The sequence below is a fragment of the Saimiri boliviensis genome, chromosome 12 (genome assembly GCF_048565385.1).
Source record: "Saimiri boliviensis isolate mSaiBol1 chromosome 12, mSaiBol1.pri, whole genome shotgun sequence".
In the NCBI taxonomy this organism is placed as follows: domain Eukaryota; kingdom Metazoa; phylum Chordata; class Mammalia; order Primates; family Cebidae; genus Saimiri; species Saimiri boliviensis.
The window spans coordinates 33094793-33112281 of record NC_133460.1 but is presented as its reverse complement, the minus strand read 5'-3'; the positions used below and the strand labels follow the sequence as shown (position 1 = coordinate 33112281).

Sequence of the window (17489 nt, the reverse complement as noted above, 5' to 3'; positions counted from 1 at the left end):
CTCCTGGCTAATTTTTTTTCTTTTTTTCTTTTTTTGTGCATTTTTAGTAGAGACAGGGTTTCACTATGTTGGTCAGGCTGGACTCAAACTCCTGACCTCAAATTATCCACCCACCTTGGCCTCCCAAAGTGTTGAGATTATAGGCGTGGGCCACCGCAACTGACCAGGAAGGTCTTCTTTATACATGCTTCTTTTCTTACACCAAGTCCTCACTTTCTTGGCAGAACTGACTGTCAGAAGCTCCAGAGCATTAAAACAATTCACTCTGAGTGGAATCCTGTTTTATGGATAGAGGTCCTTCTGATCTTTAGTTATTCATAAAATTTGTTTATCTATTCCCACATACTGTTGGTTCCTGGAAAACTCTGGGCAGGCAGAAAACTCCACAAATCATGTACTTTCTTTTATTAACTGTTCATCCTCTTCCCTCTCCTCCCAAACACAATGCCAGGTCCCTCACTAGAGATGGGATGGGAGATACTTGCTGATTGATTTCAGTATGAAATACACTAATCCCATTTTAAACTAATACCAGAACCTACAGCACAGACACATGATAGGATGGGAGATACTTGCTGATTGATTTCAGTATGAAATACACTAATCCTGTTTTAAACTAATACCAGAACCTACAGCACAGACACAACCATGTGTCTCTGATGCCTGTGATAACTGTGATCAACACACATCAGAACCACAAAACAAGCATTTTGGTGCCTAGCATAGGGCAAGGCACATACTAGGTACTTAGCAAATGTTTATACTAGAAGTCTCTCTTTGGGAGTTCATGTTCCCTGATTTCTTAGGATTTCTGGATAGAATCATTCAAAGAGTGACTGAGCCAGATTTATAATACCAAGGACACGGGATGTTCAGACTGACACAGGCTTTTCTAAATCTGAAGCCTTGTAAGACCCTACATACTGGTTACCCGTGTTTAACGTTGAATTTCTATGGCCAGCTCAAGCCTCATTACGTCCCACGACCACAGATGCCTTCTCTTCCATATGCCTGTTTGCACAGCATATGCATCCTAAGCACATTCAAATACACTCAGTATTACTAGGAAGGGATGAGGGGTGTTACCTAGGCGAGCAAGAGTCAAGGCATCTTTGCCAGTGTAACTGTGGAAACCTTCATGTGCTATTTGGTGGCACACTTCTTCTTCTGACCTTTGCAGTTAGATAATAAATAGCATATGCCATTACATTCAATTCTTCTTTAGGCATTAAAAAGTCAGTCAAGCCGGGAGTTGAAAACCAGCCTGTCCAATATGCCAAAACCCTCTCTCTACTCAAAACACAAAAATTAGCCAGGCGTGGTGGCAGGACCCTGTCATCCCAGCTACTTGGGAGGCTGAGGCATGAGAATCACTTTAACCTGGGAGGTAGAGGTTGCAGTGAGCCGAAATGTTGACACTGCACTGCAGCCTGACATCCAGTTGGTGTCTGAGAAAATAGCAGAGGGATATTCCAGCAGAGCTCCCTGATTTTCTCCAAGATTTATGTGAGGCTCCTCTATGTAGCAAATGTCTGCAGTGCATTTGGGATTAAGTTTTTAGTGTGAAAATCATTTCACACTCTTTGAGTAAGCCTCTGTTCATAACTCAGGAACTCCTGAAATGTTTGTTGAATGAATGAATGAATGAATGAATGATCTTGTCTTTGACAAGAATAAAAAAAAGAATAGCTTGGTTGTGAGGAAGCATGCTTATACCTCCTAGAAAACTCTGAAGGATACCACATTGGGCACCTTTCCCAGTCCTAGATGTGGTTGATATACTCCTACTGTTTTTCTTTTTCTTTTTTTTCTTTTTTTCTGACCATTGTGAGAGTTCTTAGGGCTTTCTCTGAGACACAGATGGTCTTGTGAATCTGGAGGGCCAATGCAGAGCAGACTGAGGGAATGCTTGAACCATGGGTTAGCCAGGAATCCAGCATCCGCATGCACACAAAAAGATGAAAATTCCACAATAAATATTCTTTTAAGCGTTCTTTGTTAAAGCATAACGTGATCATGGTGTGAATGATGAAAGGCATTAATGAAATCATTATCACCCAGGAGAGAAGTTGTTTAAAAAATGGTTTGCTGTTGAAAGTTCTGCAACCCCTGATAACCAGATTCATTCTCTAAATATTTCAGTCTGGAGAATAAGGAGAGGTTAGACAATCTTTAGGGTTAACTGCTAAGTTCAAAAATACTTCTGGAAAATAAATGTCTCTGGGAAGCTTTAACATCCAAAGCTCTAAAGATTATCAGAGGCTCTGTCTCACTCAGACTCTAACCACACCTAGCTGTATGACTTTGAGCAGGTCACTGAGGCTCTTGGACTTCAGCTTCTTCATATGTCCAAGCTCCATTTTAATTATAAAATTAGAAAAATAATTCTACTTGTTCTAGTTCTTAGAATACCTTAAACATGTCCCATTCATTCCCTGCCAACTCTGGGGAAAAAAGGTTTGAATAAAGGGTGATAATGTTGGTTGGTCCTGAGACAAATTCTCCCCAAACCTGCCTGCCTTTTTATTGTATTTTATTTTTGTTTGCTTGTTGGGATCACCCTCATGTTTAAAGAGACCTCTTTTCTTTTTACAATTGAGAGATTTGGACATGCACCATCTAGTCATACACAGCATGTAACTACAGAATGGTTTCTGTTCCCAAGGGGTTCACTGCCCAGCTCTTGGTAAAATATTAGCACACACTAGGGAAGTGTCAGGGGCTAAGCCATATAGGACTTTGTACAAGAAGGGATGATGACTCTGAATTATTTCTGCAGTTCATTCATTCATTCTCCAAACATTAAGTCTGGTTTCCTTTGACTGCAGATCCCATTGAGGCATGAACCAAGTCTATCCATTTGTCAGTGTATCCAGTGCTATGTAGGGTGCTTAGTAAGGACTCCCAACACTTACTTGTAAAACTAGTAAATAACACCATATGATAAGCACCTCATGTAGCCTGAGAGGGGCCTGAGAGAATAAGCAGGAAAGCAGAATACAGCATGGGCTCTGGAATTGGTCAGGGCTGAGTTTAAGACCTAGCTTGGGCCAGGCACAGTGGCTTATGCCTGTAATCCCATCACTTTGGGAGGCTGAGGTGGGTGGATAACGAGGTCAGGAGTTTAAGACTAGCCTGGCCAACATGGTGAAACCCCGTCTCTACTAAAAATACAAAAATTAGCTGGGCATGGTGGTGCATGCCTGTAATCCCAGCTACTCAGGAGGCTAAGGCAGAAGAATCGCTTGAACCCTGGAGGTAGAGGTTGTAGTGAGCCGAGATCGTGCCACTGTACTCCAGCCTGGGCGAGAGAGTGAGACTGCATCTCAAAAGAAACAACAACAACAACAAAAAAAAAACAAGAGCTAGTTTGGACATTTATCAAGTAATTGCAGAAATTATTTAACTTCCTAAGGTCTCAGTTTCCCCTTCTGTAAAATGAAGATAATAATGACGATATACAGGTAATGGCTTTGAAAACTTGATGATACAGTGTAGGTAAAGTTCTCACCCTGACACATAGTCCTCAGGAAATACCGCAGCATATTAAAGACCCAGACCAGAGTTATCCGCAGTCATATTTTTTCCCCTGATCTCCGAGATACACTGGTACCTGGATTAACATGCAATTGTCCACGTTTCATTGTGAGGGAGAGTTGGTTCCATATTCTTTACTCTGGTCTGATGGAAAAGACATACACGAATGTTAACTCATGTCGGGATCTGATAAAACAAACAGGCAAGCAAGCAAGCAAATGGCTTTTCTAAGCTGTCCTAAGGACACTCACATAATCAATCCAGGCTTCTTCCACTTCCCCAACTACAGGATGGACAATCAAAGTCAATGCTCACACATGCAGATCCTGTAATACAATCCGTTAGATAAACGTTCCGTTTCAATGCAATCCTTCAGAGAAATAGTCTGTTTCACTCAATTGACTCTCCTTACTAAAGCAAAAATGGGGATTTAAACATTTCCCACTAATGTTGAGGTTGAGAGCGTGTCTTATAGACTGAGCCAAAAATGTAACCTGAAAACCCAGTTAAGCATGAAAGTTCCCTGGCCCGTGGTGCCCATATGGTTACAGCATGGGAGCCTACCTTGTGGTTCTTCATAGGTGAAAATTTGGAAGGCCAATGTGTTGGTGAAAATATCCCTAAAGCTTACTTGGTTCAGAGAGGGATGATTGGTAGTTCCAGAACTGGAAAAGATCACCCTTTCACCCGTCTGTGTAATTCCTGATAGGCTTTGCAAACCAAATTGCCTGTACATTTACATTTATCTTTCATGAGCCTCTTGTCTAGTGTTTCCTCTAGGTTTGTGATTATTGAACTCCTCATCATGTGCCCTTAAGATGGCTCAATGCAACCTTGGCCACTGAGTATAAGAAACACATTATATCATTGATAGAATGCTGTGTGCCTTCATTTCTAATTCAAAATTCTAATTTTATTTTAAAAATGTTTTCTGTGTTGCTATTTGACAGATGATTGACTGTTTTGCCAGAATCACAATGTATTTTCCAATAGCACTTTTTCAAACAGCAGCAGCAATGCACTTCAATGTGGCAGGAATTCCCTCTTTACTCTTGAAATCATGAGTGAAAACCCTGAGTCATACAAGAAGCTCTTGGCCATGGATTGGCCTCTACTAGTTTAATTTTTTTTTTTAAGTTAGGGCAGAAAGGGGGCTAACATCACTGAACTCAGGAACACCACACCTCTGAGGGAGGTATGAATCCCACCATTTTGCAGCTGGGGAAACAAGCTTAGCATAGTTAAGTAATTTTCCCATAATCCATACTTGTAGTAAACAGCAGAGCCAAGACTCACATTCAAGAATGCCTGACTTGGAATCCTGTGTCTTTTCATGAATCTATGCTGTCTTCTGGAGACAAATTTCTGGCATCTAAAGTATGTAACTAGGCAAAAAAAAAAAGTTGGGGAAGCCTGTCCCCTGCTCTTCTGGGGGAAGGAGAGCTTACCATGGTATTCATCATTTTTCTTTGTTTGAAAGTAAAAGTTTGGCTGGGCACAGTGGCTCCCTGTAATCCCAGCACTTTGGGAGGCCGAAGAGGGAGCATAACTTGAGATCAGTTCAGTACCAGCCTGGCCAACATGGTGAGACCCCATCTCTACGAAAAATACAAAAATTGGCCAGGTGTGGTGGTACTAGCCTGTAATCTCAGCTATTGTGGAGGCTGGGGCAGGAGAATCACTTGAACCCATTGGGTGGGGAAGTAGAATTTGCAGTGAGCCAAGATTGTGCCAGTGTACTCCAGCCTGGACAACAGAGTGAGACTCTGTCTCAAGAAAAAAAAAAAAAAACCAACAGGAAGTGTTTAAATGGGGCCGGATCTGTGCTCTGTAATCATTCAGATGACAAACTGTTCCCTTTGCCTTCACTCAGCCTGATACATCTTTGGAAATGGTGCCAAACTCTTGAGGACCTGGGTCTTTCTAGGTGGATGCCTAAGAAAGAGCTAGGGGCACACGCTGATTGGTCAGATCTCCAGCCAATGAGGAGAATCCCCATGGATAGGTTTGCCACACTTTTAAGTAAAACCCAATCTTACAGAAAAGAACTATCAAAGAAACTGCGATATTGTGGGGGTTGGGGATGGATCTGACCTTAGCCCTTTCTCGCTATCCTTTATTTTATGAAAGCAGTCACTATGGAATTCTCTTAAAAATATTAGATCCCCCACAGCTCATTCGGGACATCTGAAAGGGAATTCAATTCGGATAAACTGATTTATAATGAAAATTCCAGGCACACATCTGTTGTGTAAAGCAATGTATTACTCATTATGGGATTCTCAGATCACAAGCTTGATCTCTTACTGTTAAGGAGAATTTCTCTACCTTAGAAAGGGTGACTCTTCGGATAAAATTGAATGCATTCCTTCATTCAGAAATATTTTCCTAACACAGACTGTGTGTTAGGTAATGTGGTAAGGTAGTCCCCACCCCACAGAGCCTGCCACGCAGCATTTAAAGTCACAGTCAGCTGAGCCTGTCCCAACTTGAATCTGGGGCCAATAGTGTGCCCCTTTTCAGGAGGGGCATTGCAGTAGAACACAATCAAAATCCATCCTTTGTCATCAGAGTGTAGTCTTGAGCCAAGGTGAACTCATATAACGCAAATTCTTTCTTTCTTTCTAAGCAGGTTGAAATTTAGAGCCAGATTTTCTACGTGAGAATTCTCTGTGTGCCTTACATAACAGAAAATATCTAGGCCTTTTTCAGGAGGCTTCTTTTGATGTTCTGTTGGGTGTTAACACGATGCTGCTTCAAGGCCTTGCAGAAAGAGGTGCAGACCTAGCCGCATTTTCACATGTGGCTTCCTTCCCTGTTCCCTGGGTCCCCTGAGGCCTCCCCCTGCTTGGAGGCTATAGCAGGGGCAGCCACCAGCACCTGGGTGTGAGGGCACACTGAACATATGTGCCCTGTGAACAGATCATCAGCATCTCTTGATTATTTTTTTAGGAAGTTCTGATGGTGACTGGGCAGTATCGACACTTAAGTCACCAAAAGGTACTGTATGGCTTTTTCTAGCTCTTTTGTCCAGGTGTTGTCAAATTTGGCATTAAATAATGAAGGGATGGAGAGTCCTGGTGTCTGTGTGACCTGTACACACCTGTGTCTGCATAGGGTGGCATCTGCAAGTCTGTCTAAGTTCTAGTGTGTAGGTGTTTGTGTATGTGTGTACATCTAGCAATTGTTGGACAGTGTGCTACCCCTCACTTCCCAATATTTGTTGCCTGATGGAAAATACCACTATGAGAAATCATGCCAGGTAAGGTGAAATACGTTCATTTTTCTGAGAAAGTTGCAATGGCAAAACACAAGGTAAATTAATTGTGTGCAGGGATGGGAAGAACACAGCTTCTGAGGGAGAGATAAACCCAATCAAGTTATTGGCCAAGGGTCTTCGGAATGATGAGCCTTGTAGGGAACAGAATGCTGTTTTCAGTGTGCCTGGAACAGCGTGGTGAGCAGAGAGGGTTAAGAAGTTGGTCTACTTGAGTCTGGGAGTTAACTAAACTAGCTGGGTGACCACGCCAGGTGGTAACTATAATTAATTAGCTCCCAACTATGTGCCAGATAACTGGGCCTTTACATCTTTTTATCACTGAATTCTCTGATGATAAGGCTGTGTAGGCCTTGTCATCCATATTGAGAAATGAGATCATGATGTCTGAGTAAGGATATGTCTTGCTGGTCTAGAGTCATATGACTATTCCATGGTTTAGAGCTACCATTTGAACCTGCGTCAGTCTGACTCTTACTCTAAGCTATTTTCCACTGGGGTGTAATGGAAGCACCTGTTTTTACAATAGACCAGAAATACTCTTCTCAATATGCTTTTTTGGACTTGGTGGAGAAGTAGCTGACCTAAGGAGGTGGAGGTAGAACTCTTTTTTTTTTTTTTTTTTTTTTTTTTTTGAGACAGAGTCTTGCTCTGTCACCCAGGCTGGAGTGCAGTGCACAATCTCAGCTCACTGAAACTTCTGCTTCCCAGGTTCAAGTGATTCTCCTGCCTCAGGCTCCTGAGTAGCTTGGACTACAGGCACGAACCACCATGCCTGGCTAAGGTCTTTTTTTAATTTTTTAGTAGATACGGGGTCTCACCATGTTGGGCAGACTGGTCTCAAAATCCTGACCTCAGGTGATCCGCCCACCTTGACCTCCCCAAGAGCTAGGATGACAGGCATGAGGTACTGAGCCTGGCTCCTTTTCTTTTCTTTTTTTTGAGATGGAGTCTTGCTCTGTTGCCCAGGCTGGAGTGCAATGACATGATCTTAGATCACTGCAACCTCCCTGCCTCCCAGGTTCAAGCATTTCTCCTGTCTCAGCCTCCCAAGTAGCTGGGATTACAGGCACTCCCACCACACTGGCTAATTTTTGCATTCTTAGTAGAGACAGTGTTTCACCATATTGGTCAAGCTAATCTCGAACTCCTGACCTCAGGTGATCTGCCCACCTCAGCCTCCCAAAGTGTTGGAATTACAGGCATGAGCCACTGCACCTGACTGGTTAAACTCTTTAACGAGCTTGAGCTGGCGAAAATTAGGAGTCACTGCAAGGATATAAGCAGGAAACTGGTGTGTTAGTCCATTTTCATGCTGCTGATAAAGACATACCTAAAACTGGGCAGTTTACAAAAGAACAAGATTGATTGGATTCACAGTTCCATGTGGCTGGCGAGGCCTCACAATCATGGCAGGAGGCAGGGAGGAGCAAGTCACATCTTACATGGATGGCAGCAGGCAAAGAGAGAGCTTGTGTAGGGCAGCTTCCGTTTTTAAAACCATCTGATCTTGTGAGACTCATTCACTATCATGAGAACAGTGCAGGAAAGACCCACCCTGTAATCAATTGCACAACACGTGGAAATTGTTGGGTGGGAATGACCTCATGATTACAATATGAGATTATTATTAAGTTACAATTTAAGATGAGATTTAGGTGGGGACACAGCCAAAGCATATCAACTGGCATGGCCATTTTTTGCCCTCTCAAAAAATTATTCCGGATTCTGAGTGGAGACTGGATTAGGAGATTGTGGACTAGAATTGCGGACAGCCACTGGGAGGCTCTTGCAGGTGAGTGGTAACCTGCACTGGGGTAGGTAGAAGACGGAGAGGAGAAAATAGAGTGGAAGGACAATTGAGAGACTGCAAAAAGTTAGGACGAGGAGGAGGAGGGACCATGACATCAATGGCTCTCATGTTGTAAGCTGCTTGAGCAGGCATCAGCATCACCTGGAGGCTTGTTAACAAATCCAGAGTCCTGGGCCTTACCCAGGAGCACCTGATTTACTAAGCCTTGGATGGGGTCTGAGGAGCTGAACTGATAACAGGTACCAACGTGATAGTGATGCTACAGGTCTAGGACCACACTTTGAAAACTACTGTAGTCAAGATACCTTTCTGGGAAACTAACATTCTCTGACTAGTTCTCCAGATACCGTTTTGGAAGGTGAAGGCTCTGAAGAGCAGAGTTTGACCAGGGTTCCAAAGACTCAAATATCCTGAGCTGTTGGGGGGAGGGAGTTCATTCTCTTCCCTCATTGGGAAAGAGAGCTTTACATCTGTGTGTTCAATGAGAGTACCCTGATTACCTGGCTGTTGCCTTGAGAGAGATTTCTGGGTTTTCCATTTGATAAAAAGTGTTCACATGTCAAAGTCCGTTTTTAGAAATGCTAACAGTTTGGAACATGACAGACCTACTAATTTGAGGCATTAACTTTTTTTTTTCCTTCCCTGTGAAAAACAAAGCCATTATGATCTCTGTGACGGCATTTGGTGGCAGTCTGCATTTCTGTCCTTATATCATCCTTTTGTCGTCTGATGTATTTAGAATATATTTCAGGATAGGTTAAAGGCAGGAGCTGTTTTGTACCCAAACTAGGCTAACTTCATCTGTCCTGCTAAATGCACCTTTATCCTGCTTTGGGGAGAGAAAAGGGGTCCCAGTGAGAACCAAGTTCCTTTGGGGTCATAGGTGTGCCTCTAGTATTCTCTACTCAGCCTCTAGACCCAGACTTTAGATGAGGAATGGTAGCAAGGTAGGAAAGTTTGTATGCCTCCGCCGTCCATATTCTGCCACTTTCTTAAAAGGGAGAGGCAGGCCAGGCACTGTGGCTCACACCTGTAATCCCAGCACTTTGGGAGGCTGAGGCAGGTAGATCACCTGTGGTAAGGGGTTCAAGATGAGCCTGGCCAGCATGGTGAAAACCTGTCTCTACTAAAAATGCAAAAATTAACCAGGTGTGGTGGTGCGTATTTGTAGTCTCAGCTACTCAGGAGGCTGAGGCAGGAGAATCGCTTGAACCTAGGAGGTAGGGGTTGCAATGAGCCTAGATCATGTCATTGCACTCCAGCCTGGGTGCAGAGCGAGACTCTATCTTGAAAAAAAAAAAAAAAAAAAAAAAAAAAGAGAGAGAAGTTGGATATTATGGATGTAGACTCAGACACACAGGGCTTCCAATATAGGCACCATCATTTTCTGGTTCTTGTTATCTTCAGCCTCTCTGATCTCCCATTTTCTGATCTGCAAAATGGAGACAATCATATCACCTACTTCCTAGGTTGTCCTGAGATAAGATGTTTAAAACACGTGTTACAGTACCTGGTATATGGAAAGTAATACATGCATGCAGGTCATTACTGGTATTCGTAGTACTGTGATTATCAGGTGAGGGAATTAAAGGCTCTGAAAAGCCTCATGGTAATAAAAACTGGTGAACTCTTTTTAACCCGCCATTTCCCAAACACTTTTGACATCTGATCTCTTTACTCTTAAGGAAAACCAGTGAACATCTTAACATCCAGTGGCATGAATGTTGCTGGCAACCCCCTTTGGGAACATAAGGCATGGGCAGGGAAGTAGATAGAGGTGCAGATGCCACGGGTGGAGCGGGGTGTCACTGGGGGAGATGGGAAAAGGAAGAGGTAGCTGTCAAGGAGAAAGGACAAAGTCCTTGAAGATACAAGTTCCCTACCGCAACCTGCATTGATAATGACTCCCTTTAGAGGAGGAATGTGTCTGCCAGGACAGGAAATGGTAAACATAATGCTAGTTTGTATGATATATTTTTCACTGCCTAGGGCTTCCCATGCAAGTTGCCTCCTAGTGATTATTGCTGTTGGTCCATCCACACCGCCCCCCTTGAACTTCGCCCAGTGAGAAATGCTCATGCTGAAGGCACAAGGCAATAGACCATGTGTGACAGGGTTACAGTTCCCTTGGAGTGCACACAGCCTATATACCATCCTGGGGGAATACCTACCACCTAAAGGCAGCTTTAAAACATTACACCCAGCCTTGGAAATGCCTGTCACACCTGTTTAAGATTCACCTCAAGTCCAACAGACTGTCCTAATCGAGACGAATCCATATCTTTGGAAATCTATTTATTTTGCAGATGGAATCTTTAAACCTAAGTCCAGTCCCACAGCAAAGCAACCAAATTAGGAGAAACTGCCATAGACTGCAATTTAATCTCTCTGCATCTGACTAGAATTGGCCTGGGTTTCCTTTTCCGAGCGACACGCATGCTCCAGGCTCCCATTTCTACCATTTCTCCAATAGAGGAGATCAGAGAATCTACTCTCCATAGGGTTTGCACGGGGCTTGGCTTGGTAAATAATAGGTGCTCAATAAAAGAAGCCAGTACTCAAAAAATCTCCATTCATCTCTGCTTTGGAGATAGTTCTTAGTCATCCTGATGGAGTCTTTCAGAAAGAAATACACTTCCCTAGGCCAGGTGCGGTGGCTCAAGCCTGTAATCCCAGCACTTTGGGAGGCCGAGGTGGGTGGATCACTTGAGGTCAGGAGTTTGAGACCATCCTGGCTAACATGGCAAAACCTCATCTCTACTAAAAATACAAAAATAAGCCAGGTGCAGTGGCACATGCCTGTAGTCCCAGCTACCGGGGAGGCTGAGGCAAGAGAATCACATGAACCCCAGAGGCAGAGTTTGCAGTGAGCTGAGAACATGCCATTGCCCTTCAGCCTGGGTGACACAGTAAGGCCCTGTCTAAAGAAGAGGAGGAGGAGAAAGAGAAGAAGGAGGAGGAAGGAAGAAGGGATAGAAGGAGAGAGAGAGGGAAGGAGAGAAAAAAGGAAAGCAAACAAGAAAGAAAGCAAGAAAGAGGGAAGGAGGGAGGGAAGGGAAGGGAGACACTTCACCTAGCTTTTCTGCTTTTATAGATGAGGAAACTGGGTCCCCTTGAGAAAACTGCGCTTTCTTAAAACCACACAAGAAAAATAGATCACAAGACGTCCAGGGTCCAGACCTCAAAGAGGGGCTTGAGGTATTGACCCAGAATCACTGGAGATGCTTGTTACAAATGTAGATCCTGGGCCCAGTCATTGCTAAGGAATTAGAACCTCTGAGTGTAGTGTCCCAGCATATTCAATTTTTAAATACACCTCCTGGGTGGTTCTTACGTATATTAGAGCTTAGATCTAGCTTTTCCTAATCCCCCCACCCTAGATGCAATCGCACTTTGCAACACAGCATCAATTCTTGTATACTGGTGTTCTTCCCAGTGTATTTTTGCTGTTTGCTGAAATGAAACTATTTTCTTAGTGCTGGTTTGAGCTGGGGCCACAGCTGGGTGGTAACAGCCTTGCAGGTGGATAGTCTTGGGTTTGCTTTTCTGCTCTGCCACTTATTGGCAGTATCAGAGTAATTTGGCAGTCAAATTATTTAACATCTCCGGGCCTTAGTTCCTTCATATGTCACTTGGAAAGAATGATACTGCCTGCCGTGTCTCTTTAAGAGAGTTTAAATGAGACAATGTAGGTAAAATGGCTAAACCAGTGTCTAGCCCATAATAGGTACTCAGAACATGTTAGTTCTTTCTTTCTTCTATGAAAATTGACTTAGGCCAATGAGAAATGCTCATGCAGAAGACACAAGACAATAGACAATGTGCAACAGGGTTACAGTTCCATTGGAGTGCATGCAGCCTATAGACCGTCCCAGGGAAGCACCCACCACCTAAAGGCAGCTTTAAAACATTACTTCATGAAACTCAGACTTTTGCAATTTCCTGATTTGGGTTATTGGTTTGTTCATGAGCCGCCGGGTGCAAAGCCAGGTGGAAGACAGGAGGGTGATGTGAGGTGAAGTTTTTTAATAAAAATCAAATCCCGCTCACTGCTGAGTTCGGTCCCCTTTGAGAAGCACACAACAAACCCTGGAGTTTTGATGAGCTTCCTTGCGAACCCATAGGGCATGAAATGAATGAGCGAGGAGAGTTCTCTGGTTTGCATAAAATGCCCTTGCATCAAGATTGCAGTAAAGATTTGGCTAGTTTAGCCCTTTGTCCCTCTGAGGGTAACCCAACCAGATCCTGTTCATTCCATAGCCATCTTGCATGCCGGCCACAGCACACACAGTAGGCACTCAACATACATTTTGTTAATAAATTACTAAATGAAACTGGTCATAGCATTCAAAGGAAAGTTTCTTTTCTGAAAAGGCACTGGGAAGTGAGAATCAACCATACCCAGTATTCTGGTCCCACTGCTGCTTTATCCATTCATTTGATGGTCTTTGAGCTTGTTATATAACAGGTGCCGAAGTTGCCTCTCCTGAAAAATGGGAAGCTTGAGACTATTAATCTTTTTTGCTCACTTGGCCTCTATAAGTAAATATCCCAGGCTTTGCTCTGATTAGCTTGTCATATGGCCACCTATGAACAAATCTGTAGGAGGAGGGCAAAGAAATGAAGAATGACTTGGGGCATGGGGAAGTAGAGGGATATGACATCCAAATCACATGGATTAAGAATAGGAAAGAAACTTTGGGAGGCTGAGGTGGGAGGATCACCTGCGTTCAGGAGTTCAAGACCAGCCTGGCCAACATGGTGAAACCCTGTCTCTACAAAAATACAAAAATTAGCTGTGTATGATGGTGGGTGCTTGTAACCCCAGCTACTTGGGAGGCTGAGGCAGGAGAATCACTCGAACCCAGGAGACGGAGGTTGCAGTGAGCCAAGATCACACCACTGCACTCCAGCCTGAGTGACAGAGTGAGACTCCATCTCAAAAATAATAATAATGATAATAGTAATAGAAGAAAGATGCATTCCACCTGAAAATTGAGGGCTCTTCTTGGAAGTATGGTGAGTGAATGGTATTTGTATCAGTCAGCTACTGCCACAATAACACTGCATAACAAATAATCTCAAATCTTGTGGCTTAAAATTTATTTGGTTCAGACAGGAGTCTATATGCCACAGATTCCCTGGATGTGGGAGGTTGTTCTTAGCTAATTTCACCCATCTCTCTGGGAATTGGCTGGATGTTGGCTGATCTAGGCTGGTTTTAACTGGAATGACTTCAGTGACTTGAGTCTGCTCCACGTGCCTCACCTCAAAGAGGGCAGCCCAGACATGGTCTCATGAGGGTGGCAGAGATGCAAGAGAGAGAGAAATCCAAACCAGGAAGCACTTCTCCAAATGTCTGTTTGTCTCATGTCTGCTAACATCTTTTGGTCACATGGAACAGAATGTGGATACGGAAAAGGTCAAAGAATTTGATTCATGTGTTAGTCTAACATAGGATCCCAAATATCATAATTATCTACATTGACATGGTCCCAGGAAACTACAGCCAAGAGGAAGGTGACAAGTAGGGCTTAGAATTCTTTCCCTTAATTTGCTTCATTTAGAAAACCACCAGTTGTATGAAATTTCACCAGCTGGGAGGATGATTGGAAGACAGACCATGCGATGAATTTCTGGAAAAAAAAAAAATTCTATGTATAGAGCAGCAATGCATAGGAAGGCAGTGAGTGGACACAGTTCCATCCAGGATCCTGTGTGGGAAGGAGGAGGGGTCTGTGGTCAGCCATGACTGGAGCATGAGCCTGGCCCCCTTTGTCTAGTAGCCTTTAAGAAGAAATTGACTGCACAGCAGGACTGTGTAAGCAAAGAGAGAAAGGGCCTGAGGCTTCAGAGGGCTCCTGGCAGCCGCAACAAAGGGGGTCCATGATACAGGCTGGACAGCTTCGGTGCAAAGCCCAAGCCAGGGGCTGTTATAGAATTTTCCCCAGCAAGGGCTTCTTCCTCAGTCTGGATTAATAGTTTGCCTCTATATGGGATTTTGGAGGTGGGGGGGGGGGGGGAGTCACATTACCACTTCCTGTCTGGAGGCTTCAGGGTTAAGGCTAAAAAGGGCCAGTGTCCTGGACGCCCTTTCTGATTTTCTCTCTTAGAGCAATATGGCTTTGGGAAAGATATGGTACCCTGTGGGGAGGGCCAGATGCCCGAAGCTTCTTTAGGACCTGATTTATGTATAGTTTCCCCTACTCATGTCTCTGCAGCAAGGCCCGGAGGCAGGTGAAATGCAGCTAATTCACCATAAAGACAAGTCTTCCTATCTCCTCCTTGGTCCTCTCCTGCTTAGGAAACTCAGGCTTTTTTCCCTACCTTTCATGTTTCTGTCTGCTGAGACAGCCTCTGGAACCTGTACAGCTTTATAGCATGTGGTTCAAAAGAAGAGAAAAATACCTGGACTTTTTTTTTCTTAAACAACACAAACTCTATCCCTTTTACTTTTTAATTCAGCTTATGAAGAAGAAAAAGAGACCTAGAAAAGAGTCCTATATAAGTTAAAGTAAATACTGTTTCACAGTCCCAAAAGGTCCCACAAATAGAGTGTTTAAGAGAAGGAAGTACTTCTTTTTTTTTTTTTTAACAGCTTTATTGAGATATGATTCACCCCTTATCATACAATTCACCCATTTAAAGTGTAAAATCCAGTGGTTTTCAGAATGTTCACAAAGTTATACAACCATTATTACAGTCAATATTAGAACATTTTCCTCACCCTGGAAAGAAACTCTAACCATTAATAGACACGTCCCATTTCTCTCATTGTCTTAGCAGTCCCCTCCCAGCTAACCCCTGGTTCAGGCAATGACTTGTCTATTTTGCGTCTTTATATATTTGCCTATTTTGGACATTACTGTTACATGGAATAATCCTGTATTAGTTTGTTTTCATGCTCCTAATAAGGACATACCCGAGACTGGGTAATGTAGAAAGGACAGAGGTTTAATGGACTCACAGTTCCACATGCCTGGGGAGGCCTCAGGATTATGGTAGAAGACCGAGGGGAAGCAAGACATGTCTTACATGGCAGCAGGCAAAAGAACGTGTGCAGGGGAACTCGCCTTTATAAAACCATCAGATCTCACGAGACTTATTCATTATTACAAGAACAGCACAGTAAAATCCCACCCCCATGACTCAGTTACCTCCCACCAGGTCCTTCCCCTGACACATGGGATGCATTACACTTCAAGGTAAGATTTGGGTGGGGACACAGCCAAACCATGTCATGACCCAAGGAGAGTAGTCCAAGTTGGTGGTGGGCAGCTCTATTCCATGTGGTCACTCCAGGACCCAGGTTCCTCCAGCCTTGTTGCCCTGTGACTCTCACCATCTTGTCCTCATCTGGATTAGTATAGATGGTTGCTGTCATTGCATAATTCTGTCCTGGGGGAAGTGGAAAGAGAGGATGTACAAGACAAGCATTTTTTTGTTTAAGCAAGTCGGGTGAAGCAGAAATTGAACACATCCCTTTTGCTATTACTTCATTGGCAAAAGATCACTCTCATGGCCAAATATAGATTCCAAGAGGACTGGTAAAAGTAGTTCTGAGTTGAGTGACCATGTGTCCAAGAAGAAAAAAAGATAGAATAAATCTGTGCTAGAAGATAAGTAGCAGTTAGCTGTGGTATCTTCTCTGATGGGAATGTATATTTCAGGAGATGGACCATGCACCCTATATAATGTTCTGAGTTTTTACAAGCCTTTTCTCATTTACTACTACACTGCATTCCACAGGTGTATTTTATTATCCTCATTTTATAATCTTTATATTTTCTGATAGTGACAGAAATAGCAGCTACTATCTTTTGAATACTTGGCTGTAAGGCAATGATACTGGACTTTTTCAGGATTGAAGGTACTCTACCCAATTCTCTTCCACACACTCCATTTCTAGACCACACAGACCTGATTATTTTAGTTTCAATTTTGTAGGTGAAGCTTAGAGAGATGAACCCAGATCAATTTGCTGTCAAAGTTTATGCTGTTTCCTCTGTATGGTAAAGAAGATTTTGTTGTCATGAAAATCAGACATGGCTGGGTATGGTGGCTCATGCCTGTAATCCCAGTACTTTTGGAGGATGAGGTGGGAGGATTGCTTGAGCTTGTAGTCATGAAAATTAGACATGGCTGGGTGCAGTGGCTCATGCCTGTACTTTTGGAGGCTGAGGTGGGTGGATTGCTTGAGCTCAGGAGTTTGAGACAAGCCTGGACAACATGGCAAGTTCTCCTTCTCTACAAAAATAAAAACAAAAATAAATAGCCAGGCATGGTGGTGTATGGCTGTAGTCCCAGCTTCTTGGGAGGCTAAGGTGGGAGGATCACTTGAGCCGAGGATGTTGAGGCTATAGTGACCTATGATCACGTCACTACACTGCAGCCTGAATGACAGAGTAAGCTGTGCATACTTCCAAACTTTGTTATCTGTCATATAAAACTGGTGCACTGAATCCTTCAAACTCCCAGCCATATTAACTCCTGTTTTCTTCTCAGCATTCCCAGATCTCATTGTCTTGTCTTTCAAGACTGGGGGCTCTACCATAGCTTTCAAGAGCCTAGTGTAAGGATTCAAATCCAGTGCATTAGTTCTTTGTCATCAGTCTGTTCTTACTCTGCTAATAAAGATGTACCCAAGACTGGGTAATTTATTAAGGAAAGAGGTTTGGGCTGGACGTGGTGGCTCATGCCTGTAATCCCAGAACTTTGGGAGGCTGAGGTGGGTGAATTACAAGATCAGGAGATCAAGACCATCCTGGCTAACATGGTGAAACCCTGTTTCTACTAAAAAAAATACAAAAAATTAGCCAGGCTTGGTGACACACGCCTATAGTCCCAGCTATTGGAGAGGCT

The 17489-nt window shown here is 43.5% G+C and overlaps 1 protein-coding gene across 2 annotated transcripts in view; it reads left to right on the top strand.

Annotated features, from left to right (window-relative positions):
- Window positions 1-17489, top strand: part of SHISA9 (shisa family member 9) — a 348028-nt gene that overhangs the window by 313108 nt on the left and 17431 nt on the right. Inside the window, exon 4 of one of the 2 annotated variants that reach the window (XM_074382211.1) lies at window positions 6490-6537. The exons of the other annotated variant lie outside the window; for it this stretch is intronic. Coding sequence (XP_074238312.1) covers window positions 6490-6537 — 48 coding nt within the window. The remainder of the gene's footprint in view (window positions 1-6489; window positions 6538-17489) is intronic. 2 annotated transcript variants of the gene reach the window in all.